Source organism: Cyprinus carpio, chromosome B4 (genome assembly GCF_018340385.1).
Source record: "Cyprinus carpio isolate SPL01 chromosome B4, ASM1834038v1, whole genome shotgun sequence".
NCBI lineage: Eukaryota > Metazoa > Chordata > Actinopteri > Cypriniformes > Cyprinidae > Cyprinus > Cyprinus carpio.
The window spans coordinates 23210845-23237578 of NC_056600.1; the positions used below are offsets into that span (position 1 = coordinate 23210845).

At 39.9% G+C, this 26734-nt stretch overlaps 2 protein-coding genes and 2 long non-coding RNA genes across 4 annotated transcripts; all 4 read right to left on the bottom strand.

Annotated features, from left to right (window-relative positions):
* Positions 1-13805: 13805 nt before the first annotated feature.
* Positions 13806-15776, bottom strand: LOC109113573. Its single transcript, XM_042722978.1, has 4 exons — positions 14290-15776; positions 14116-14187; positions 13989-14033; positions 13806-13867 (listed from the first exon to the last, which is right to left on the bottom strand). Exons 1-4 carry the CDS (start codon positions 15161-15163, stop codon positions 13806-13808), a joined length of 1053 nt encoding a protein of 350 aa, XP_042578912.1. The 5' UTR covers positions 15164-15776.
* Positions 15753-18117, bottom strand: LOC122137225. The gene is made up of 4 exons (XM_042722979.1): positions 17934-18117; positions 17157-17228; positions 16615-16689; positions 15753-16235 (listed from the first exon to the last, which is right to left on the bottom strand). Exons 1-4 carry the CDS (start codon positions 17934-17936, stop codon positions 15753-15755), a joined length of 633 nt encoding a protein of 210 aa, XP_042578913.1. The 5' UTR covers positions 17937-18117.
* A 42-nt stretch (positions 18118-18159) lies between these two features.
* Positions 18160-19701, bottom strand: LOC122137058. Its single transcript, XR_006154571.1, has 3 exons — positions 19521-19701; positions 18995-19048; positions 18160-18859 (listed from the first exon to the last, which is right to left on the bottom strand). It is a non-coding gene; the product is annotated as an uncharacterized LOC122137058 (long non-coding RNA).
* Positions 19702-19795: 94 nt separating this feature from the next.
* On the bottom strand, positions 19796-24851 carry LOC122137057. Its single transcript, XR_006154570.1, has 3 exons — positions 24716-24851; positions 21149-21283; positions 19796-20128 (listed from the first exon to the last, which is right to left on the bottom strand). It is a non-coding gene; the product is annotated as an uncharacterized LOC122137057 (long non-coding RNA).
* Between the last annotated feature and the right edge of the window lie 1883 nt (positions 24852-26734).

Below are 26734 nucleotides of genomic sequence, written 5' to 3' on the forward strand. Positions count from 1 at the left end.
GGTGTATTGGCCGACAAGGGGTTCCAGATTGAGAAGATGCTGACTGAGATGGGGGCAACACTTATCATTCCTCCGATTAAAAAATCTAATCAGCTCAGCTTGGAGGATACCCAGAAGACCCAGGCTATTGCTCGCCTAAGAATTTTAGTTGGGAGGGCCATACGCAGGGTGAAGGAGTTCCATATTTGGGATGGGCTTGTTCCTCCTGTCTTTGGTAGGTTCAGTCAATCAGCTGTGGGTCATCTGTTGCATCATGTCAAACTATCAGGTACCTCTTGATATCAAAGGGCACAAACCAGTCTGAAGTGTTTCCTCCAAAACATTTCTTGGTTGAGCCTAAATCTTTACTGCTGTTTGTTGTGTTTGGCACTGTGTTGATGAACTGTAAATAAACAGAAGCGTAAATAGAAATATTCTTATTTTTTTCTTAGATTTTGCATGATGGTAGGGTTCCGTATTTTTTAATTGTTATTAATGAGTAATTTTGTGGAGCATTCTGTAAAATGTTTCTTAAGTAAAATGTATTAACCGTTTACATAAAAAAACAATACCACCGATACCACTTTTACTTCATACTTCATACTTTATTACTCCACTTTTTACTTCCAGGCCTGGCCTTGAACTGTGACCAGGTGTCTCACTTGAGAAACATCTTCAGCATCATAAGTCTTTACCTCTGCAACACCAAATGGTGGTTTCTCTTGGGTTGAATACTTTAGCATCAGGGCTTGCTGCAAGGTGAGGTGCATCAGGTTGTATGATGATCCCACACTGCATCACAGAGAAATCACAAAAATCAAAATACTACCTTAAAATGTCTGGTTCCAGATCCAGCCCTCTTTTCATTGCAGCTGTCTGGGGAGTTCCTCTGAGAATGTGAGCTGCTAAGGCTTTGGTAGAAGAGTCTCCGCGAACATGGCATATTTCAAATCTGCTGGCTGGAAGTCAGGGTTTCTGTATTTGTGTCCACAGCTGGCATTTTGACTATAGTTGTGTTTCTGACTCAGTAGCACCAGAGATGTGCCTTGACACCCTAAGGCTCTCTAAGTGGCACTGTTGCTTGTAGTTGGGCTCAAAATCAAATTGACGGGCAACTGAGGAATTTCTGGGGCACCAGGGTGTTTAATAATGTCTCTACCTATCTCAGGAGGACACTGGTAGGAGAGCACAGACCCAAAAGGCACAGGGCCAAACTTGGAGTCCACAAAATTAATTTTCTTGAGACCATGCAGCAGTTTGCAAATTCCTGGTTGTGGGGATATGTCTTGCAGCTTCTCGCCACTGGCCATAATGAGAAGATCTGGAAGAGGCCCTGTTTGAAAAGTGAGATATGTCAAGTAAAATATACATATATTTTAATGTAACTCAGCCTTTCATATAGCACAGTGGTCCTTAATCTTGGTTCTAGGGACCCCCACTCTGTACATTTTGTATGTCTCCCTTACTGTCTGTCTGTTTGTGCGCATGTCTGTCCGTTTCTATCTATCTATCTATCTATCTATCTATCTATCTGTAAATGGCTTAAGAACCACTGATACAGCAGACACCAACAATTTAACCTCAATAAATATTCATTAAAAAAAGTGTGCATGATTTAATAATTTGCATGTCATGTGTGGGGCTCCCCTTTAAGAATTTATAATTTGCTGAATAATAATATCCAAATGCTTCTATGAAAAGTAAACAAATAAATGAAAAAAAGAAATTCTATTAATTATGTCAAATTAAAATGACAGTTGTGGGTGGCTTTATTCAGACTTAACACCAAATGCTCTGTATAGTGTACATTTTACACCAGTTCTGGCACGATTCTTGGTTTTTGTTGTAATATAATAATGATGATAAATGATTCATTGACTGCTAGTCCAACATCACTAAATGTATTAATGAATGATAAAGTCTTACCTGTGTCCTAGGCCGGTACCAGGTCTGCAATGAGCTGGTGCATGATAGTGGCAAAGGTACCGTCTTGAATCCCATGGTACTGTAGTGAGCACTTTGAAACAATAATGCCACTAAGTGACTGCACAGTGCTTTTCCAGCAGAGCAGGTACACAACATGCATTTCAATACCACAGGAACCTCCGGAGCACGAAATGTTACCTGAAAATAAAGATATGTAAATAAATTGCTGCACAAGAATTTAACGTTTCACTGGAGTAGTGGAACACACTTAGGGATTACAGTAAGTGTATTTGAACACAAACTTTATTTTGAGCACCAACTTTATAACACTCATAATTTTAAAATTTCTCAGTCTTTATTGTTCTCAAACAACCCTCTTCTGCTTTAGAAAAAATATATACAAAATTGTCCTTTTTGATTTTGCACCTTAAAATCATTGACAGACTGAGAAACACATTAAACCACTATGGAACTTTTACTCTTCTCTCTCTCTCTCTCTCTCTCACATGCACACAGATTTCTGTCTCTCTCACTCTCTCTCAAGTTCAAGTTGCTTTATTGGCAAGATATTTGAGTTACAGTATTGCCAAAGCATAAAATATGATTACATCATCAAAGTAAAAGGAGACAATGAATGAGTAATGAATGAGAGAAAAATAGATCAATACAATACAATAAAAATAACAACAGCAGATAATATTTCTAATATTAATAATAGTAATTATTATTATATACAATTAAGAATATCAGATAAAGCAGTTGAATACAATAAATTAGCCATTGCGTATGGTGTATAAATATTTTGCAGCTAGTTTGACTGCCATCTCATTCTCTCCAAGTATATAGTGTAGTTTCTCTGAGTCATTTAGAGTCAAAAATGAACAATTCAATGCTTCAAATTGTGGAATGAATGTCTCTCTTGTAGTGGTGTATTTGGGGCAGACAAGAAGGAAGTGCTTCTCATCCTCTATTTGATTCAGCTCACAGTGTTTGCACAGTCACTGTTCTCTCGGTATCCAGGATTCTTTATGTCTACCGATCTCTATTTCCAAATCATGATCACTGAGTCGATATTTTGAAAGGATTTGTCTTTCTTTTAATTGCTTGATTTATAAGTAATTTGCCAATTTTGTGGTTCTTTTTAGGGCCGAATAACACTTGAGTTTGGTTTGGAGGTCAAATTCATTTTTAAATTTTTCATCATAAATATATTTCAGATTTTTGTCAATTTGTTTATGAATGTTGGGGTTGTGATTGGAGTCAGACTCAGTTTGAGAGTCATTCATTAGTTGAAGCACGAGTGTATTTAGAGGATGAGAAACTGTGTGTGTGTGTGTGGGGGGGGGGGGGGGATTCATTGGTGAGGAGGGCTTTATATTGAACAGATTCAGTGTCAGATTGAGTCAGGTGATGCCAGAATTGAACAGCTCTTTTTTTAATTTCAATGTGTAAGGGGTATAAGCCCAGTTCAGCCCTGCAGGCATTATTAGAAGTGCTTCTATTTACCCTTAGGATGTTTTTGGCAAATTCCAATTGTGTTCTTTCTATTAAACTTTTATCCCAGTTTTCAAATGTTAATATTGGTCCCCAAATTTTAATCCCGTACAGTAGGATTGGTTTGATGATTGTGTGATATAATTTAATCCATGTTCTAATTGGTAGGTTTAATTGGCCAAACCATGCTTTTATGGCATAAAATGCCCTCCGTGCCTTCTCATTCAGGGCCTTCACAGCCAGACTGAAGTCCCCTGATGCTGAGATCTCGATGCCCAGGTAACTGCAGCTGCTGCTGTGCTCGAGGACTTCTCCTCCGTAACTGAACTGGTATCTGCTTCTCTGAGACCTGGCCTTCTTCTGGAACACCATGACCCTTTTTTTGTCCAGGTTTACCGTCAGTGCCCACTCCTCACAGTACTGTTCCAGCAGGGCCAGGCTGTGCTGGAGACCCTCGGCTGTGGGAGACAGCAGAACCAGGTCGTCCGCATACAGCAGCGACATAATATCGAATGTTTTTCCACCAATGCCAATTTGTAATAATTTGTATAGTAAACCTTAATGCCAGATATAATCAAAAGCTTTTTTTAAATCAATAAAACATGTAAATAGTTTTCTTTGTTTGTCCTTTAGATTTTTGTTAATTAGAGTGTGGAGAGAATATGTATGTTGTTTTGGTAAAAGGCCAATTTGTGATTTATTTAGGATGTTGTGTCTTGTGAGGAATGTCACTATGTGGCTGTTTATTATATTACAGAAAAGCTTTGCTAGATTACTGCCCACACAGATGCCACGGTAATTACTGGGATCCAATTTATCTCCTTTTTTATACATAGGTGTGATCAGTCCTTCAGACCAGGCTTCAGGGAAGTCACCAGAGGATAAGATAAGATTGAATCATTTGACCAGAGGAGTATTGCACAAAAGTAGAATTAAGAAAGCCAGGATAACAGAAAAGGCGCAGCTTGACCTAGTTCAATCAGCACATCCTGGCAGTCTGTTGCACATTTGCTAAGCCAGGATGAGAGCGTGCAGCTATGTCAAGCCAAGTGTAGATAGTTGGGATAAGTGCACGTTCACGGCATTCTTAAACAGACCACGGGATCGATCACAGAATCAATGATGCAAAAATGAATAAAACCCGAGCGGCATACTTCTCGCCAACTGAGCAACAGCTTCTAATGGAAACATATGAAGAGGTGAAACATATAGGGAAATACAGCTTCTTTAATAAAACAAAGACAAAGTTTTATTTCAGATTATAGATTAGATAAAATCAATTAGATAGAAAAAAACCTAAATAAAAATAGATCAAAGAGATAGAAGCGATAGATTAAATAGACAGATAAAATGAGCAAAATAGATCAAATACTGTAGCTGCGCATAGTGTATAAGTGTTTGAAATTAATCATACATGTGCTTGCATGAGTAACATGCATGTCCACTGGTCACATTTAAGGCAAAGTGTCCAACTGTTAATTTAGGGAAATGACAAATAACTCCTTGAATTGTAATTATGATGGCTTCAGTGGAGCACTGGTTATTTGGACTACTTATGCATTCAGTTGGTCCACTATTGTCTGCCAGGCTTACCCACTTATCCACTATGCGTATCTACAGTATTTGATCTATTTTGTTCATTTTATCTGTCTATTTAATCTATCTCATGTCTATTTTATCTATTTTTATTTAGGTTTTTAGTTTTCTAATTGATTTAATCTAATCTGATAATTTGATCTGTTTTTATCTATCTAATCGTTTATTTATTTTATCTCTCTTATCTATCTATCCTTCTTAAAGAACAAGCGTGTCTGGCCAAAAAACATTTTGCAGGCTGGTAAGTGACTTGATTTGTGAAAAAAAAAAGAAAAAAAAAAATTAGGTGAATAGTGTCTGCTGCCATATTTTATTGTCTGTGTTGATTTTAGCATTGAAAAAAAAAAAAGGCTCATATATCTGGCACGGGGGGTGGCCCTCCAACCCAAGACTTGACCACAGCAGAGGAGCTGGCCCTGGAGTTGAATAAAGGGAAGCCAGTGATGGAAGGGATACAGTGAGGGACAGCCACTGACTCTGGCCCAGCAAGAGAGACTGGCCTCTTCATACAAGGTACATTACTGCGGTACTACTGCACATGGAAAACAATCAAGTATTTAGATTTTTTTTATGTGGACTGTCTGACTTTGCCTTACCTTGCAGTGTCTGGTAACACACTTACACTTCTGGAGCCACCAGACTATGATCCGCTGGTGACTTCTCTTTATTAAAATCATAGGCTTGGCACGTCCTGTCAAAACTATCAAGTTCTATTGAATATGGCAGAGGGAAGGCACATCTGCCGATGATGAGATCGTGTCACTGGACTCCGGAAGGCTTGAGGTGTCATGTCAATTTTGTGTAAAGAAGATATTTTGAAGATTGCTGGTAATCAAACAGTTGCTGGCTCCTACTGACTTCCATAGTATTTTTTTTCCCTCTTTTATGTTCAACATAAGAAAACAACTCATACAGGTTTGGATAGAACTTCAAAGGAAGAATCAGATGATCCAGAACATATAAAGGTATTTTGTTGTTTACTAAAAATATTTATAAGGTTGTTGCCATCCTCAAGAGTAGAACCATTTTCAAAATATATTTTATCATTCCTTTATTCGAGTTGAAAGAGACTAACAAATGGAACATTTATTTAGAATAAGCCTATATTTACACTACATATTGACATCGTCATGGACTTAAATGAAACCACATTTGCAACCTCATCAGCCATTTCTTATAATCTCAACAACTGCAATAATATATGCATTCATCAAACCTCTAACAGCAATATGAACAGTCTTCATAACAACACTAAAATAGGGATACTTAGATGAATGACAGTATATGTCGTATTTTAATGCATGATAATTAAAATGATGCAAAATTTGCAGAAGACCATGGAGTGACTATAAAACATTAATTTCTAGAAGGATTGACAGCAGAACTAACAGATAAATCACTAACATTAATCTTAGCCTGGTTGTTAGCCTGCTCCGGAGCAGGCTAGCTGCAAAGTGTAAATCTCTATAGTAACTTAATGTAGATTAATTTAGCCTCCCTTCATGCAACCGAGTCAGGGCTAAATTCAGCCAGGATAACTGGAAAATCCCAGCTTAATCCCTTATCTTGCTTTTGTGCAATACCCCCCAGAGCTTGAGTTATGGAAGGACTGCTGAGTTTAAGCATCTCATTACTGATGTTGTCCTGTCCACATGCTTTCTTTAATTTGAGATGTGCTCTGATGTTGTTATAATCATGTCCAATGGGTTTTGGTAATTTTGTATAGTTTTGTATAGTTTTCTTCAAATCTTCTAGTTTTCTCTGTGTTTTAGTTTGGGGCTGGTTGAGGTCTGGTTCTAGTGTTTGGTAAAGAGTTTTAAAGTAAGAGCTCCAGACTGTGCTGCTCTGGAGGAATGTGTCTGATTTGGGGCCTTCAAATTTTTTAAAGAGATTCCAGAAATTGTTTTGGTCTATTGATTCATCAATTTCATCAATTTTAACTTAATAATATTGATGTCTTTTGTTACAAATGAGCTTTTTATAATTTTTCAAGCAGCTGGAGTAGGCGAGGCATAGCGTCTGATTGGCCGGTTCTTTATGCTTTTTGTTAGCAAGTCGTTGAAGGTCTTTTCTGAGACATTTGCATTCATTATCAAACCACATATTCTTTTTAATTTTTGGTTTGTTAATTCTATGTTTGTTTGGTTGTTTAATGTTAGATATAGTGGCCAAAGATTGAAATATATAATTAAGAATAGATGTTGCAGAGTTTATTCCATTAATATTTAGAGTGAAATCTGTGGACATAAAGTTGTCTAGCACTTTTAGTATTGCAGAGCTGCTCATGTTTTCTTTGAATTTTTCAGCGTTAGATTGGTTCCAGTTGAGTTTTGGTTTTAAGGGGAACAGTTTTTCATGTTTGGGGGGAGTTCTGACCCTGTCACAGGACTGTTTCAGGTATAGGACTGTTTGGCAGTGGTCAGAAATGGGAAGTTGAGGTCTAACTGTAAAGGCGTTAATAAAATTTGGGTCAAAGTCTGTAATTGAGTAATCAACTACGCTGGCTCCTAATTTGGAGCAGTAAGTAAATCTACCAAAATAATCTCCCCTGGTTCTGCCATTTATGATAAACAGCCCTAGACCTTTACAAAGCTTTAACATCTGCTTCCCATTTATGTTGATTACATCGTCACAGCTGGTTCTCGGAGTAATGATTGGTGTTGACTGAGATACAATGTCCCCAAAAATGTGACCATTATCTGTGGTATTTATATAATCAATTTCTCTCCCAGTCCTTGCATTTAGGTCACCACATATGAGAATATGTCCTTTGGACTGAAAGTGCAGGATGTCTCTTTGCAGCTGGAGAAAGCTCTCTTCTTGGTAGTAGGGAGAATCATGAGGTGGAATATAAAAAGCACAGAGGTAAAGATTACTCTGTGGCAGGATAGATTTGATTTCAAGCCAAATCAGTGATTTTCCAGTTTTGACAGTTTTAATCAGGTGTTTTAGATGATCTTTGTGCCATATAAGTATGCCACCTGAATCACGACCAAATTTAATTTGGGAGTTTTTTAGAGAGGGCACAGTGATTTCTCTGTATCCTCGTGGACAGTGCAAGGTCTCATTACTCCGACACCATGTCTCATGAAATATTACAATGTCTATGTCTTTTATATTATTAAGTAAGTCTTGGTCTGCAGTCTTGTTCCCGAAAGTTGAAGAATGCAAACCATGTATATTCCAACAGCTAATTCTAAACGATTTCATAGATAAGATAAAGTAAAGTGTGTGTATTACTCTTGTACATTATTTGACAAGTTTGGAGCAGATGATGTTGAGCAGGTGTCTTATCTGATTGAGTTCTGCGGCTGCAGGTATCTCTGCATGTTTCGATCCCTCTCCGCATCTCTGATGCTGTGATTGCACTCCAGGGGTCGAGCCCTGTCTGCTTCTTGGAGGAGGGTGGACGTTTCTTTGGGGCTGGGAGCTGCTCTTGCTGTGTAGATTGCTGCTGTTTCCTGTTTTACCAAGTGCTGTGCTTTTCAGCACTCTTTCGAATAGTTGTACTCCTTTCTTACATATGATTATGCAGAAATACATTATATTAAGCCAGATGTACATATGGCATGACAGCTAAACAACAGGAACTAGAACAAATGTTCCCAAAAGAAAAATGTTGTTTCCATGGATCACGTGAAAGGGCACATCACTCCGTGGCAGTAACGTGGACAGAGTTATTTTAGCTTCTGGGTAGCGTTCTGAGGCTCTGATGGTCAGCGCTCTGAGCAGAGGAGCCACGGCTCGTAAGTCGTTTGTCCCTGTGTGGATTATGATGTGCTTGTAAGTTTCATTCAGATTTTTATCAGATAAGATCTGAAGAGGCTTGCTAGTGTTCGGGCACCACATTTTCTGTGCTTTCATTTTTGGAAACAAGAATTTCTCGTTGACATACAGGTGCTGGTCATATAATTAGAATATCATCAAAAAGTTGATTTATTTCACTAATTCCATTCAAAAAGTGAAACTTGTATATTATATTCATTCATTACACACAGACTGATGTATTTCAAATGTTTATTTCTTTTAATTTTGATGATTATTACTGAAAACTAAGGAAAATCCCAAATTCAGAATCTCAGAAAATTAGAATATTACTTAAGACCAATACAAAGAAAGGATTTTTAGAAATCTTGGCCAACTGAAAAGTATGAACATGAAAAGTATGAGCATGAACAGCACTCAATACTTAGTTGGGGCTCCTTTTGCCTGAATTACTGCAGCAATGCGGTGTGGCATGGAGTCGATCAGTCTGTGACACTGCACACGTGTTATGAGAGCCCAGGTTGCTCTGATAGTGGCCTTCAGCTCTTCTGCATTCTTGGGTCTGGCATATCGCATCTTCCTCTTCACAATACCCCATAGATTTTCTATGATGTTAAGGTCATGCAACTCCACAAACCAATTAAGAACAGGGATACCATGGTCCTTAAACCAGGTACTGGAAGCTTTGGCACTGTGTGCAGGTGCCAAGTCCTGTTGGAAAATGAAATCTGCATCTCCATAAAGTTGGTCAGCAGCAGGAAACATGAAGTGCTCTAAAACTTCCTGGCATACGGCTGCGTTGACCTTGGACCTCAGAGAACGCAGTGGACCAACACCAGCAGATGACATGGCACCCCAAACCATCACTGACTGTGGAAACTTTACACTGGACCTCAAGCAACGTGGACTGTGTGCCTCTCCTCTCTTTCTCCAGACTCTGGGACCCTGATTTCCAATGGAAATGCAAAATTTACTTTGATCAGAGAACATAACTTTGGACCACCCAGCAGCAGTCCAGTCCTTTTTGTCTTTAGCCCAGACGAGACGCTTCTGACGCTGTCTGTTGTTCAAGAGTGGCTTGACACAAGGAATGCGACAGCTGAAACCCATGTCTTGAAGTGGTTCTTGAAGCACCGACTCCAGCTGCAGTCCACTCTTTGTGAATCTCCCCCACATTTTTGAATGGGTTTTGTTTCACAATCCTCTCCAGGGTGCAGTTATCCCTATTGCTTGTACACTTTTTTTCTACCACATCTTTTTCCTTCCCTTCACCTCTCTATTAATGTATTTGGACACAGAGCTCTGTGAACAGCCAGCCTTTTTTGCAATGACCTTTTGTGTCTTGCCCTCCTTGTGCAAGGTGTCAATGGTCGTCTTTTGGACAACTGTCAAGTCAGCAGTCTTCCCCATGATTGTGTAGCCTACAGAACTAGACTGAGAGAACATTTAAAGGCCTTTGCAGATGTTTTGAGTTAATTAGCTGATTAGAGTGTGGCACCAGGTGTCTTCAATATTGAACCTTTTCACAATATTCTAATTTTCTGAGATACTGAATTTGGGATTTTCCTTAGTTGTCAGTTATAATAATCAAAATTAAAAGAAGTAAACATTTGAAATATATCAGTCTGTGTGTAATGAATGAATATAATATACAAGTTTAAAAACAAAAATATAAATATTTAAAACAAAATTACTAATATATACAAAAAAAAATAACCATATTAAATTTTTCCATTGGAGTCGATGAGAATAAGAGCTTCTGCTGCGGTGGAGTTGTGTGGAGCGGCGCTATGAGGAACTGATGAAGAGTGAGGCTCGTCCACTGCAGGTGATTGCTGATTGTCAGTTGGGGTGTCTGGACAGGTCAAGTGTTTAGCATGAGATCCTTTGGAAGATAAATCATGAAGCAGTTGTTCCTTCATGTTATTTATAAGTTCATCTTTCTTTCAAAGTTCTGATTTCAAGACAGACAGTTCTTCCCGGATTTCTGTTTTAATTTCTGTGATTTGTCTTCTGAAAGTTGATTTTAATTCCTTCGGCTCTTCTCTGGCTTGGTGAAGTTCCTTTGACATCTGTTCTTTGTTTCTCAGCAGATATTCAGTCTCTTGTTTTAAATTCAGCATGTCCTTTGTAAGCTGCTCCAAGTCGTTGTTGTCTTTCAAATGGGACATTATTAATTCTCTTAGTTCCACCATATCTATTTCCAGAAGTGAAAATTTATCCTTCATTTTTGACATGGGAGATTGAATTAAGGCTGTTGCAGTTGTCTTCTTTTGGATGTCTTTTACGGGAGAAGAGTTTGCATTTATATCTGTATGATCTTGTATGAGACTTGTATGGAGATGTGCCTGTTGTTTAATTTGTATAAAGTTCACTGTAAATGCTTGGTGTGAAGGCTCCGAGCCTTGAATCATGGCAGTGCCGTTGTGGTATAAGTTCAGAGATAAAATTCTTGAATCCGCATTTCCTTCAGCATCTTCAAATACCAGGATCTGTCTGCCTTTGCAGATGCCTCTTTTTGTTGTGAAGGTGAAGTGTTGGCAGAAAGCCGTATGCCATAAGGAGCTGTTCTCAGTGTAGAAGAGCAGGTTGGTCATTGAACTGCGGTCATAATCAGCGAACAGTGTTTCAGGACTGTCCTTGATCTGTTTCTGCCGGTGGAGCTGTTTAGAATGCTCAGAGCTCTTCTGAGGGTACACAAAGGGGCGGGGCCTGTGTGCTGCAGCGGCCATTGCTGATTTTAGAATGTAAACAAATTTAACTAAACTAAAAAAAATGTCTCTTTGTTTGTTTTTGAGAGTTTTTCTGTGAACTATATACAAATATTGATCAAAATGTACACAATATTAAAATATTGATCAAAATATGTCAGAAAAACAGCACAAGAAGACCAAAATGACCATCCTCATTTACACTGCCAAAAAAACACACAAAAAAAAACCCATCCAAAATATTCTTCCTGAAGTAAACATTACTGATTGTTTCAAAAATTGTTCTTTCCTTACTTTCAAGGACTCTTCCTTATTTGTTGCTGCTTGATGTGTGATATTCTCCTTTGGTTCTCTGAGGTTTAGTCCGTGGATAACTTCATCCAGGTCTTGGTCTGGAAGGGTCTCAGTTCGAGAGCTGTTCTCTCTGTGGCAGTTGTGTGGCCCTTTGAGTTGTTCTCATCTGATTGTCTTCTGTTGTTTTTTTTTTTTTTTTTTTGGTTAATTTAAACTCTTCTTGTGAATAATAAAAATTGTATGAGGTTTTCTTGTTTAAAATTTGTCAGAACTGAATGTCTGTCTTGTTTTAAAATAACATTAAAAGTTAAATAATCAGGAGCTCATCTTGCTGCTGCTACTCAACAGAACTCTCTCTCTCTCTCATACACACACACTCTTCTCTCTCTCTCACTCACTCACACACTCACACACACACACACATACACTCTTCTCTCTCTCTCACTCACTCACACACACACACACTCTTCTCTCTCTCTCATACACACACACTTCTCTCTCACTCACTCACACACTCTCTCTCTCACACACACACACTCACTCTCTCACACACACACACACACTCCTCTCTCACTCACACATTCTCTCTCTCACACACACACACACTCTCTCTCTCTCTCTCTCTCTCTCTCTCTCTCACACACACACTCTCACACACACACACTCTCTCTCTCACACACACATACTTGTTTGGGGTGTCTCGTGGGGGCACCAGTTATTTACCACATTTTGGGGACACCACTTTCCTGACATCCTAGAGACTAGATAAACGCATCAAAAAAATCTAAAAAAAAAAAAAAAAAAAGTTTAATAAATACCTCTCTTAAAATGTAATTAATTCATTAAAATAAGGGTAGGTGGTAATCCGGGGACAGGTCAGGTTAACACATGTGGGGACACGGGGACAACTCCTTATATGGGCATTAATGGAAGTCCCATCTGGGGACAAAACCCTGACCAACTAGTGTATCAATAAGTACACATGGATGTCCAATCTGGGGACAAACCAGTGTAATCTACAGACAAAGAAAGGTCATAATATGGCCAGCTGGCCAATTCATAATGGTATTTCCGGAAGTTATATTGGTTTGTTAAAAAATAGGGTGGTTTAATAAGTTAGTTCAGCTTAACTTCAAAAATGAACTTGAACAACATGCAATCTTCAACTGCAAGTCATTTCAGTCCACTAAGACTGCCACAATCATATACTGCATTTAACTAATTCTTACACAATTTAGTTGCTAAATTTACTGATTATTATGACCCATGAGAGACGTACGTTGAATGTGATTTTGCTGCTCTTATCAAAGTCAATCTGATATATATTATAAAGCCCTTTAAAATAAAGTTGTCATAGAGTGCTTTTACAAACACCCACCCTAAACCTGACAGAGCACACAAGTAGATACACAAAAAAAAAATTAAAACTAATCTAAGTGAAAACTAATCTAAGCAATTAGAAAAAACATTTACACCAACTCCTCATCACCTGACACAGCATTTTGCCTGCAGACTTAAAAACAAGGAAGTCCAAGCACCAAATTTACAACCAACATCGAGCCGTTTTAACTCTTTCAAAACTTAAATTACATTATAATGTTTTACATTATAATACCATTATAACTATGGTATTGAGACCAAAAAAAAACAATATAATTCAACTAAAACGCAAAAACAGAATCAACAACCAAAATCAACCTTACTTTTTAGTGGTCTTTCTCTCATATGCTGTGATTCTGTTTTTTATATAATACTTCACCGCCTGCCAGTCTCGTTTCACCGAGGGCTTTGGGGGCTGCTGTAATGCATGCAATGCAGTCGACTTTTCCAGGAGTAACTCCCGAGTGAATAAATTTCATCATTTTCTCTTCTACAGCCGCAATCTCCACCTCACTCCACTTTCTCTTCCCTAGGAACTAATGACAAGAAAATTACATTAATTGCACTGCATGTGTTGTACGTGCAAGACTGGATTATTTTTATACTACTGTATTCTGTATGATGTTGTTGACCTTTTATAAATAAAGCAAATAAAAACTATTACTGGACAGGTTCCTTACCTGATGTTACTTTCATGACCTCCCGTGTCCCCTCTGGAGATCCTTTAGAAACACAATCATATACATTTGTAAATCAAACTACTAATTACTGATAGGCTGTTTGAGGGGAATTCTTGATATTCTAATTGCATTAAACATTTAACTGCCTGTTCATACATCTTACCTTCATTCGTGTTTACTGGCCTGCTGCTATTCACTCCTGAAGTGCCTGCTTGAAGGCATGATTTAATTATTATTTAACTAATGGAAATTACAAACATCTTTAAAAAAATGTGTTTAGAAATCTTTACCTGGCTCACTTGACGTCACATCATGAGAATGTTCTGTTTCACTCTCCATCCCAGCATCAGGCTCAACGCACTCTGAAATATAGTCTTAGTATTCAGAGATATGCACAGATTCTTCCAAAGAATCACTAGGACACGCTTGACAGGTAGTTTAAACTCGATTAACAGGTTACATACTTGTTGGATTGATGCTGATCTGGTCAAGACCTTTCCCTCTGAATTCGTTAAGCCTTCCCTGCTCCATTGCCATCAAGACTTTGGTGATTTTTGCCAGCTGGAGTGTTCCCTCTGGTAATCTGTAATATTTCCTGTGGATACGAATATCATGTCCCAGGAAATCAGCAAGTTGGTCCATTTCGGTGTCGTTCATGTTAAGAACTCTGGACATTGTAGAGATGTGTTTGCGCAACTTGGTGGACGATAGGGCTTTTGGACATTTAGCACCACACTCCATGGCAAAGCAGCGCAGGCAGTCTGATCCACGAAATGATGTCTCGCAGCCTGGGATTGCAAACATGTAGATGTTCTCCTTTGGAACACCGCAAACTTCATGTGTTTTAACCAGCAACTCCATGGATTTGATCATTTCCGGTGCCAAAAGTACTGCAATTTTCCTTCCGCGCTTTCCACGGATTTCTACACGACTAAAGTACTTGCATAGTGCTTGTTCAACTTCTGAGAGAGAGTCAGCAATATCAATATTTAAAGTAGATTTGTCTCGAGACTCGAATGATTGTACTGGCATCAGACAGGCTTCCCCTTGCCTTTTTCTGTTGAAGATTATCATTTGTGCAAGAGTGACTTTAGCCAGTTTTGCCCAGGTCTTGGTGTTCGGTGCATTAAAAAGTGTGCTGTAGTATTCTTGCTGTTTCTCCTTTAAATATATATGGACTTTCTTGACATCATCTGCAAATGGCAAGATCAGTGGAGCGCTGTACCTTTTTTCTTCCAGGGTATTGTGAGCATGACATGAGATCATCTCCCTCCAGCATGTCTGATAGATGTGTTTGAAGTCCTCTGCTTTTTGTACTTTTGTTGTGTCACCGCACATCCTTGCATCTCAACTTACAATGTCGGCAACCTTCATGAGGCTCTGACCAAGTTTGTTGGCTAGCGTTGGCACCGCTATCTTATTTGTCTCACACTGAAAGCCTGTAACAGCTTTAACTGCATTAACTGTGTGTTGGAAGTTGGCTGGATCAATGTATTCCTCAAGTGATTTGAGAGGGGACACCTGCCTTCCTTTCAAAACCAGTCTCCCTAACTCATGCATTTTCTGACGGATCAGTTCATGATCAGAACGCCTGTGTCCCATGAGGTTGTATTTCTGCTCGCCATACTTGAGGATACAATGGTCACTCTTTATGACATCTACCACTTCACCTTGTTTCATGTCACTGAGAAGTTTCCACAGTTCCTTGCTAACTCCTTCCTGCACAGGTTGCGCAAAGGAGCAAATGGATTGGGCTCGAGTTCTACCAGGTTTTGGAAGAACACCTCGAAGTGGGCACCTTTTCATATGTTTCCAAAGAAATCTTTTTTTGAAAAGTCCTTGGCAATTTGCACAATGTAAGAATTTATTTGGATTGACATTTGGAGAACTCGCTTGTTTACATGGAACAATGACACCTTTTCCCTTTCTAATGACATCTACATTGTGTGCTCTGTCCCCGTTTCCTTAGTATAGTCAGTTGGAGCTTTCTTTCCTTGGAGTTCTTTGGAGATGAAATGGCCTTAGCGACTTCAGATTGATCTCCATGAACAAGTTCCAGATGCCTGGCGATTTTGGATTGTGGTTTCTCACAAAAGAGACAGTAATGTTTTTTGGTGTATCTTCTAGATCCATCGTCAGTCTTTTGACTGTGCATGACTGTAAGTGAAGTTATGGAGCTTTCCCCAGTTGTGTCAGATTCAGAGTTCCGGTTTCTAGGTCCCTTGTATGTTTTTCTTGTTCCATCTTTAACAGCAGGACTGGCCATGGTGGCAGCATTTTTCTTTAATATACTGCCTCCCTCTGAGCTGATCTCACTTTCACAATCTGACCCTGGCACATATTCATCCTCTGTTATTTCCATGCTGCTTAGTGAGTCTTCAGAATCATATCCAAGCATTTGTTTTTTAAACTGAAATTAATCAGAATTCAGCAAATTTAATTTCCTAAATACAAGGTCTGTGTCGCTGAAACAGAACTACAATATATCCCAATGTCTGTAGAAGTATTTCCTTCTAACATCCACAAAAAATACCCTATATTTTAAACTGCTAAAAAAAAAAAATGTAAAAGCAAGCATTTTTGTTACATGCATGCAATTATTCTAGTTTAATATCTAATTGCATGAATAAATGCAAAAATAAATGCAAGTTATCAAGTATGAATGGGTCTAAAGTATCAAACAAACATTGAAAGAGTTGCCTTTTAAACTGTTACGAAAATCAGTCAAGATAAAATTAACGATTTCTCCAAACTTTTATGAACTGTGGCCATCATCTATACTTGCTTACCTTGGGATTGGAGTGGGACACATTCCCATCTTCTGCAGAGCTGGAATCTGTGTCCATGTTGTTTTGGAAGGCAACCTGTAATCAGTCAAACATGACAAATATAAAGGTATTGAGAATTCTACACAAATTATATTAGCAACAAAGGTGTCCCCATAAGGACAGTTAAAATACAGGTCAATGTCCCCAAAAGCTATCATAAATACTCATCACTACCTATGAGGTTAAAGTGCCAACCAAACTTTCAGGTTTGTTTAGAGGGTGTTTGTATCCATCGTTTGTGGTAAGTCGTTTAAAATGTAAAAATCGATATAATTATATTACAATTTGTCATTCATAACTCACAATTGTAAATACATATCATAAATATGTGCAAAAAATCCAGTATGCCCTAACAGGGTTGGGACAAAGCCTGTAATAATGCCATCCTCGCATCGTTCTGTCAAACACATTCTGATCAACATTGTTGCTGGGAAATAATTACTATAATATAATGTATACTGTGCAGCTCTGAAACTAAATGGTTATAAAAACTCTCTTATTACCTGTGTGTCTGTTGGTGAGGGTATCACAGAATCTTCTGCTGGTTGAGTGACTGGATGTGATTCTGGGCCCAGCTAAAAATCAAATAAAAAATTCAATGCCACAGAAAGAGTGTAGAATGATTTTTTAACTAAAGTACAAACAATTGTAAAATCACTGTTGTTCCCTATCCCTTATGCCCATTAATTACAAACAGTAATGTTTAAAATCTTTTCCATCAAATATATAAATAGCAGTAGGTAAATCTTATTTTCAATTCATGCAAATCCTGGTTTACCTTAGCCTGGGTGTTCCCAGGCTGCCTTCCGCATGATTTGATTCACGCTGCTAAGGCAGCCTGGACACCATGGACTAAATTTTCCCCTGAAAAAGGGAACCAATCACAGAACGGGGAGGGATCAGCAAGACAATGACGGCATCTATGCGACACATCAAAGAAGTTTCTATGGATCCAACATGGCATCAGACGCAAAATTACCTTTCGATGCAGCTTTAGATAGTGTTTTAAGTAGTTTAGAACGTAAGTTTGTTTTGAAAAAAGAGCAACTGTTAAACAATTTCATAAGCAAGCGCATTTGATAGACATTCGTAGCGCCCAATAAACGGCTCTGGGCGTTCGTAAACCACGCCTCAAATACGAGAAAATGAACAGGTGGTTCCCAGACCAAGTCTCGAATGAGAATTGGTCTGACGTTAGCCAGGCAAGGTTTACCTGCTGCATTTTTTAGAACAGAAAATATTTTACCTAAGTTCTGTCAACGTACAATAAAATGACTCACCATTTTATCCAAGTTTGCCAATTGCAGTAGGAGTAAGGTTCGCTGTCTTTGAAGAGCGTTTCGCTTTTCTGCCGTAGATTCATACCGAGTTTCACACCTATTGTGGTGTTCTTTTAATTTGTCAATCCTGGCATGCAATTGTTGAACCAAATATAACAATCAGTGTACCAGAAATTATTGTTTAAAAAAAAAAGATTGAAATGCAATACTACAAAAAGGTTGATAAATTAATTTGGATTTAAGTAGCCTGAAATGGTCTATTACTTCAGACAGACTGACACTAGGGATAAGATTTTCATGTTGAAAATGAATTTTTGTTCTGTACACCAGTACTTTGAAACAATATAATGAAAACGCATCACAAACCTTTTAAATGTAAATATGACAGGGTGCCAGCAAAAAAATGCAGGTTTGGAAACCAGACTTGTCTTTGTTACGGTCATGCGGTATGGATTAGTAAATCGACTAAAGTCAGAGTTATCAAGTCAGCCTCAAACCATCATGCGCATGCTACCAACATAAGCTATGTGTATTGATCTCTTTATAGTTTAAGTAATTACCTTACTCTACTTTATAGCACTGTTTTGATGAGAAACAAATGTGTAAGTCTTTCCTAGTTACATCAAAACACCATGTATCCACATTGTCTTTGTTTTTATTTCAAATTTAAAGTACAGAACATGAGAAATGCTTTAGTGTCCATACTTATGTGGGCCAATATTATGCTTGAAGTATTAGTATAGCAACAAATAGATGTAGAAGTGACGTTTTTGGGCTATGCAAGAGTATAATTCAATGTTCATTTGACTTTGGAACCAGACACTGGAAACTTTGACAATCATGAATACATAGTGCAGATCCACAAACTGACCCAGTCTGGGGCACTTATGCGCTTACCTTCGAGCGCTCACTCTGCAAATTATCATCTGCAAGAACAACACAATTTGTTAGTCCTTATTTATACTTTTCACTTCCCTTACACAATAACTAATCAATCAGTCTAGAGTTTGAGACCTGCAACAGTGATATGTGTGATGGGGTAGGGGGGCAGTTGCTTTTACCTGAGACGGGCATGTTGGACAGGGTGTCTGTGCCAGTGAAGTGTGTTTTGGGGGCTAGGAGAGGAAACCACACAGATGGCAACAAGTGAAATAGTAAGAGGGCATTTACACTGAGAAAAACATGGGACATCCTTGCAGAGGAGGATAGGTATTGATCAGACAGCACCACTGCATTTATTCTGCATACGTGGTTCTAATCTTTGTAATATAGGCATGTAATTCAATCCTTTTTAATGGATGCATGAGTGCAACAGAAGTTAAATTAACTTTTTGCTACAACTTTGTATGTTCTAATTGGTGCATACAATGGGTGCATACAATAGATAAATCCAAAACAGAATCCACTGTGACATCTGAACTAATGCAATTCATTAAAACTATGGAAATAAAGGTATTTCCATAAATAAAAACCAGTTGGTGTGATCAAACCTTTGCCATAGGAAATGTATCTCATAAAAACAAATTTGCCTGAACAATTAAAGAGCAGCGTTTCAGGAAAGGGTTTTAGAGTTGTAGTGGTCTATACCTGTGTCAGCAGGCTGTGAGTCTGCAGTTGTGACTGTGGTGAGTTCAGTCCCTACTGAATCAGCATGTACTATAGCAGCAGCAGACTTTATACTCCCAATCTACAAAGGGAAATGTTACAAGTTGTAATATGCAATTGCATAGGCCACACCTAAAAGTTCAACAGCTGCTCCACAACAACTCACATGTATTTTTGCATTTGATAAGATTTAAACAGTATGCTGCGAAGGTGTAGTGAAGGGCAGATAACGGTCACTGCGAAGGTGCACTGTCACTGCGAAGGTGCAGTGAAGGGCAGATAACTGTCACTGCGAAGGTGCACTGAAGGGTAGAAAACTGTCACTGAAGTAGTACTGACAAAGGCACTAACATAAAGAGAACAACTCTAGATTTTAGACATGGCCCTTGCATTGTAACGTTGCTACATAGCCACTTCATCTACTTACCACCATGTTTTACTCTTCCAATGAAAATCAAAAAGAAAAACCTTTGCAGACTTATTGTACTCAATAGTTTGGAGCTCTGCCTGCTGCGGTGACAGTAGTTTCCCTCGGTACTCCACAACAAAGTCGCCTTTGAATATGAGTTCAGTGGCAAAAACACCTCGGCCTAAGACAAAAGAAAAAGATGATTAAATTAGCAGTTGGTAGCTCAGCAGTAGAGTGCATGCTTTGTGTGTACGACGTCCTGGGTTCAAATCCCAGCTGCTCCCCAGGTCGCCGTTGCAAATGAGAAATTGTTCTCAATCGGCCTACCTGGTTAAATAAAAGGTTTTTTTTTATTGATAATGTTTATTTCATTCATGGATATTTTTCAACAAAACTTACTTCATCATCCTCACATATTTAATTTATAAAACCATGATGAAAAGGATGAAGAATCTTATTTCCTGCCCCCTCAACAATAATAATTAAAAAAAACAACAACGTCAATGCATGACGATAACAAATGAAAAACTAGAAACCAAAACATCAACCTAAAACAGATTCCAAAGCAAAAGCAAACCATGATCACAACCATCATCATCATCATCATCAATTTCTATAAGTGTTCATACAAATCCATTGTTTTCTCTTTAAATCTTTTTTTAAACTGAAATATATTTTTGCATTGCTTTACTTCATTTTGTAGAGAATTCCAAACTTTCACTCCCACCACTGAAGTACACATTTGTTTTGCTGTTTTCCTTACAGTTTGATACCTAAAATGTCCCTTTCTTCTTCCTTCATTTTCTATAAGGACAAACAAGTGTTGAAGGTCTGTGGGCAATACTCTATTTTTTGCTTTAAACATAACAATAAGTGTCCGTAATTCTACCAATTCTTTAAATTTTAACAATTTAGAGCCAAAAAATAATGCATTTGTGTGCTCTATAATTTTACAGGGAATAATCCCTGTCAAACCCTTAGAGTACTGCAATCAGGCTGGGCACAGAAGCAAAATTGCTTAAAGCACTGTGCTGAAGGAAAAAATGGTTTATCAAATGTCTAAAAGCTGTTGAATTGTCAGTTTTAATATCCCTGTGTACTAGCAACCACCATTGTGCAGTGTGCCCTTGAGCAAGAGACTTGATCACTGCAGGCATTTCACTGATTCCAACTAAATCATATTCAGGAGTTTAACATTTACCTTTAAAATTATTGATAAAATGCTGCTGGAGACATGGTTTATCAATCCCCGCTTGGATATGGTACTCCGCATCTTGTATTGGTCGAAGTCGTCGTCTTCTCTCCATGAGTGAAAACCTAAGTAGCAACCATTAACCTAAGTAGCAAGAGACATAAGTTTAAATGCAGTAAATAACCCATTGCCAATTGTATGACAAAGTAGTTCTTAGCCTGTCAGATATAACAAAATAATAATCTTTATATGGTATAATTGGGATTGTATTGCCTACATTGCAGTCAAGTGTTTTCTTAAACTACCAGTGAAATCAATGATTTCAAGCATTTAAAGATGTTTGAAGTTGTTCTACGACGCAAAACACCTATACAGTAGGTCCATTATAATGTTTAAATAGTTTAAATGAACATTCAGATATTTAAAAATGGTCTAATTAGTTTTACTACAGATAATTAATGTACCTACCCCTGTTGGCAGCTTTTCTCCCGCCATACAACCTAACCACGCTGTAGTGCGGAAGTGCAATGACAACAGATCCTATACTCTATTTAACTTGCTAATTGTCATAGTAGTCCATTCTAACATACAAGCTAACTACTGTAGTGTGCATATCATATAAAACACACATTTATCGCTTATCAATCACATTTGTGATTAAATTATACAACACACGCAAAAAAAAATAGGATTTATGGCATGCATTAAGTTTCAATCGTGCCTAGCTAATAAGTCGGTTAGCTTGGTAGTGGTAGTTAGCTAAATAGTTTCCATTTACATTGCACATGTATAGGTGCGTTAGCAAACTAACGTTACCTAACATGATACTGACTTAACCCGACTCGAACAGAAAACGTCTCCGGTTACTCACGTAACTTTATTTCCCTGAGAGGAGGGAACGAGACATTACGTATGGGGAAATCCATTTCCTCGAAATTATGAAGTCTGATTGAATAACTCTTTTGCTTGCAAATAGCCAATGGCGCCCCCGCCCTCACCTGATTGGCTGACAGCCCTCAATATAGGTGACGGCGGGCACCAAAAAACCTCAGAATCTTCGACTGAACGAGAGCTATGAGGCTGGAAGGCTTTCCACACGGCAGGTTACATAATGTCTCGTTCCCTCCTCTCAGGGAACTAAGGTTACGTGAGTAACCGGAGACATTCCCTTATCGAGTCGGTCTCTCAACATTACGTATGGGGAACAATAAAACCCCCGCCGTGTGTGGGAAAAAACTGTCCGGCCCAGCTCGCATCGAGCCACAGTAGAGCATAAGCACTAATTCTAACAACGCGCTAGCTCTAGGTTGGGTACCGGACCTGGTTGAAACACCTCTTGGCACCGAGCCAAATCGGCTCCTACGCCATCGTAATCCCGTGCACCCAGATAAGCAACACTGGTGTGATATGGGGAAAATGCAGCAATAAGTTGGTGCTTGGGAATACACTGCCGGCTTATAATGCGGGCATAATAAGGGGGCCACATTAGATAGCTAATGAATACATCAACCGCAGCTATAACAAAAATAACTTGCGCTGTCTATACGACCTGGTCGAAACCATGGCTAGGGCACGGGCCAGGCGGGGCGTGCCCATAGCCTAGTCCAATGACTGCTCAACTCCCTCCTCCTGCACTGACAGCACATGTGATGCGAACAAGGGAATGTCCAAGTTATAGAATCTCGCAAACGTGTTGCGAGACGACCAGCCCGCTGCGAAACAAATGTCCTGAATAGACATGCCTTTCGCCCAAGCCCATGACGACGCCAAACTCCTTGTGGAGTGGGCGTGCACCCCGATTGGACAGGCGGTTCCCCGGGAAGCATAAGCCAGTCGCACAGCCTCCACTATCCAGTGTGATAGCCTCTGCTTCGACAGCGTGCTGCCCTTCTTGGCACCCGCGTAGCAGACGAAAAGCTGCTCTGAAGTTCGAAACTGGCTAGTTCTGTTCACATAAGCACGCAGGGCACGCACGGGGCACAAAGCGCACTTCTGAGACACTGAATTACTGTCCTCCTCGGGGCAAAATGCTTGAATTGTAACTATCTGAGCTCTGAACGGCGTTGAGAGCACTTTAGGCGAATAGCCACGTTTGGGTAAAAGTCTGACCATTCAATCGTCCGGTCCAAACTGCATACACGCGCTGTTCACTGACAGGGCATGCAAGTCTCCCACTCGTTTCCCGCAAGCTAGCGCGAGCAGTAGCGCCGTCTTAAATGAGAGCACTTTAAGGTCGCTAGACTCGGCTGGTTCAAAAGGTGGGTCGGACAGCGCACTAAACACTAACGACAGGTCCCACACCGGCATATGATGAAGGCGGGGTGGATTAAGCCGCCTAGCTCCCCGGAGAAAGCTCGTTATCAGGGGGTGCCTCCCCACTGAATGGCCGTCTAACAAGTCACGAAAAACGGCGAAAGCGGCCACGTAGACTTTCACTGTAGATGGAGAACTGCCAGCATCCAGACGTTCCTGTAGAAAGGTCAGAATAATGGAGACATCGCAACTCCTGGGGTCCTCCTTTTTGTCAACACACCAGTTAGCAAATACTTTCCACTTCAGAGCATATAAGCGCCTCGTCAAAGGGGCTATAGCCTTTGCTATTGTCTGCAGCACTCGCTGATATACTCCACGCTGATCTGCCACACATGTAGGTCCCAAAGCTCTGGGTTGGGGTGCCATATGGTGCCCCTCGCCTGGGATAAGAGGTCCCTTCTCGGCGGGATCCGCCACGGGGGAAGCCGCGACATGTTCACCAGTTCCGGGAACCACGGCTGGTTGGGCCATTTGGGTGCTACCAGGATCGACGCACATCTCTCCTCCCTGATCTTTTGCAGCACCAGCGGCATTAACTTGACTGGAGGAAAACCATACTTCCGTCCCTTGGGCCAGCGGCTCGACAGCGCATCTCCCCCCAGGGGGGATGCTGTCAGCGAGAAGTACAGAGGGCAGTGGGCGTTCTCCTGTGACACAAAAGGCAGGAGATACAGGGCCACCGTTACGGGTAACGGCCAGCCTTGCACGAAGGATCTTGATGGGAAGCTCCTCACAGGCACGACATCCCGATCCTTCGAATGCCGCCTCTGCGTGAGCCCGACCCAGGCACAGCACACACTGCTCGTGTGCGTCCGGGAAATCAATGGGCCCACCACACATGCGGCAAAGTGACATTTTAAGAGAAAAAATCGCCGGAACGCGAGAGGGGATAATTTTCCCACTCCGCTCCGCTCTGAATGCGTGAATCCACGGCAAAACCAGACTCAAGTGAAGAAGAAAGATTCTGAGGTTTTTTGGCGCCCGCCGTCACCTATATTGAGGGCTGTCAGCCAATCAGGTGAGGGCGGGGGCGCCATTGGCTATTTGCAAGCAAAAGAGTTATTCAATCAGACTTCATAATTTCAAGGAAATGGATTTCCCCATACGTAATGTCGAGAGACCGACTCGATAAGGGAACTGTAAAGTTAAAATTATCGCTAGCAAGGCCTGCTTGGTTATTTACCTTCTCCATAATATATGGTAGTTGCATTTGTTATGCAGTTAGCACATGAATTACATTTGAAATAAAAGTGTTTAGCTTACCTTGGAGATGAACACGTTGATTGCTGCTGCATTTTCACCTGCTCGTCCAGTGAGTCACGAGATGCAATCATTAGCTCCAGACGAGAGCGAGAGACGCGCGCGCGGGTATAGGTGTGGGGGAGGGGTTGACTATGTGAAAGTGAGTGAAAGTCGTGACATTTGTCAAGTATGGTAACCCATACTCGAAATTGGTGCTCTGCATTTAACCCATCCAAGTGCACACACACAGCAGTGAGAAGTGAACACACCGTGAACACACACCCGGAGCAGTGGGCAGCTATATCCAGCACCCGGGTAGCAACTGGGGGTTCAGTGCCTTGCTCAAGGGCACTTCAGCCATGGGTATTGTTCATTCACTCCCACCTACAACTCCTGCCAGCACCGAGACTCGAAACTGCAACCTTCTGGCTAAAACACCAAACCCCCAACCAAAAGGCCACAGCTGCCCTCAATGTGGGGACCCGGATAATCTTAACCAGGACATACGCCGGTCTCGAGTGTGTGTGTGTGTGTATAAGATGGAAAAACTCACAACAATCAACCAACATACGCTTTTGATATTGGTTAATTTATGTACCCTCCTTTATCCAACTGAAATGTAGGTCTCTACAGTTAAGCTCTGTATTATAAATAAAAAAGACAAAATATTTTGTCATGTTGATAAAAGAAAATCACTTTAGTAAAATAATCTCCTGCCTGTCAATTCAAGTGTGAGGTAAGGGTTTTAAAGGAGGAATTGTAGGATGGAACACATTCGATTACAGATAATATGAAAGTTATTTTAAATTAATAACTGGAAAGAATATAGTTTTGCTTTAGAGTTGGCACCAGATGAAGTATCATATGGGATTTGTTTGCAGTCATTTGAACTCAAGTGTTGCAACTCCAAAACAGTGTCAACACGGCACTTTTAAAATAAGTGTTCCCCTCAGTTATCTACAGTGGGGAGAAAAAGCATTTGATACACTGGGGATTGTGCAGGTTCCCACTTACAAACCATGTAGGAGCCGGTCATTTTTATCACCCTTCTACTCTAAGTGACAGAATCTTAAATAAAAATCCAGAAAATCACATTGTATATTTAAAAAAAATCTTTTTGCAGTTTATTGTTTTTGACATAAGTATTTGATCACCTACCAACCAGTAAGAATTCCAGCTCTCACAGACCTGTTAGTTTTTCTTTAGGAAGCCCTCCTTTTCTCCACTTTTTATTAACTGCACCTGTTTGAACTCGTTACTTCTATTAACTGCACCGGTTTGAACTCGTTACCTGTATAAAAGACACTTGTCCACACACTCATTCATACAGACAGGGGGAATGGGAGAAGGTCATGTGGTCTGATGAGATGAAAATAGAGCTTTTTGGTCTAAACTCTACTTGCTGTGTTTGGAGGCAGAAGAAGGATGAGTGCAACCTCAAGAACACCATCCAAACCATGAAGCATGGAGGTGGAAACATCATTCTTTATGGATGCTTTTCTGCAAAAGGGACAGGACGACTGCACTGTATTGAGGGGAGGATGGATGGGGCCGTGTATCGTGAAATCTTGGCCAACAACCTTCTTCCCTCAGTAAGAGCAATGAAGATGGGTTGTTACTGGGTCTTACATCATGACCTGAAACACACAGCCAGGGCAACTGAGGAGTGGCTCCGTAAGAAGCATCTCAAGCTCCTGGAGTGGCCTAGCCAGTCTCCAGACCTGAACCCAATAGAGCATGTTTGGAGGGAGCTGAAGATCCTTGCTGCAGTGTGAAACCTATTCAAGAACTACAGGAAATGTATGATGTCTGTAATTGCAAACAAAGGTTTCTGCACCAAAAATTTAAGTTTGGCTTTTCTGATGTATCAAATACTTATATCATGCAATAAACTGCAAAATGATGATTTTTAAATCATACAATGTGATTTTTCTGGATTTTTGTTTTAGATTCTGTCACTCAGAGTTTAAGAGTACCTATGATAAAAATACAGACTCCTATACTTTCTGGGAAACACTGGCGATTTTGCAGGTTATCAAG

Excerpts from the sequence above, each read along its gene's own strand:
- LOC109113573 (XM_042722978.1), bottom strand. The coding sequence starts at position 15,163 with ATGTGCGGTGACACAACAAAAGTACAAAAAGCAGAGGACTTCAAACAC. Across the intron at positions 14,188-14,289 it reads GATCAGCATCAATCCAACAA|AGTGCGTTGAGCCTGATGCT; the intron begins GTATGTAACCTG and ends ACTATATTTCAG. Across the intron at positions 14,034-14,115 it reads TGTGACGTCAAGTGAGCCAG|GCACTTCAGGAGTGAATAGC; the intron begins GTAAAGATTTCT and ends GCCTTCAAGCAG.
- LOC122137225 (XM_042722979.1), bottom strand. Across the intron at positions 16,690-17,156 it reads CCTCACCAACAGACACACAG|GTTGCCTTCCAAAACAACAT; the intron begins GTAATAAGAGAG and ends GACTGATTACAG. Across the intron at positions 16,236-16,614 it reads TGTCCCACTCCAATCCCAAG|TTTAAAAAACAAATGCTTGG; the intron begins GTAAGCAAGTAT and ends GATTAATTTCAG.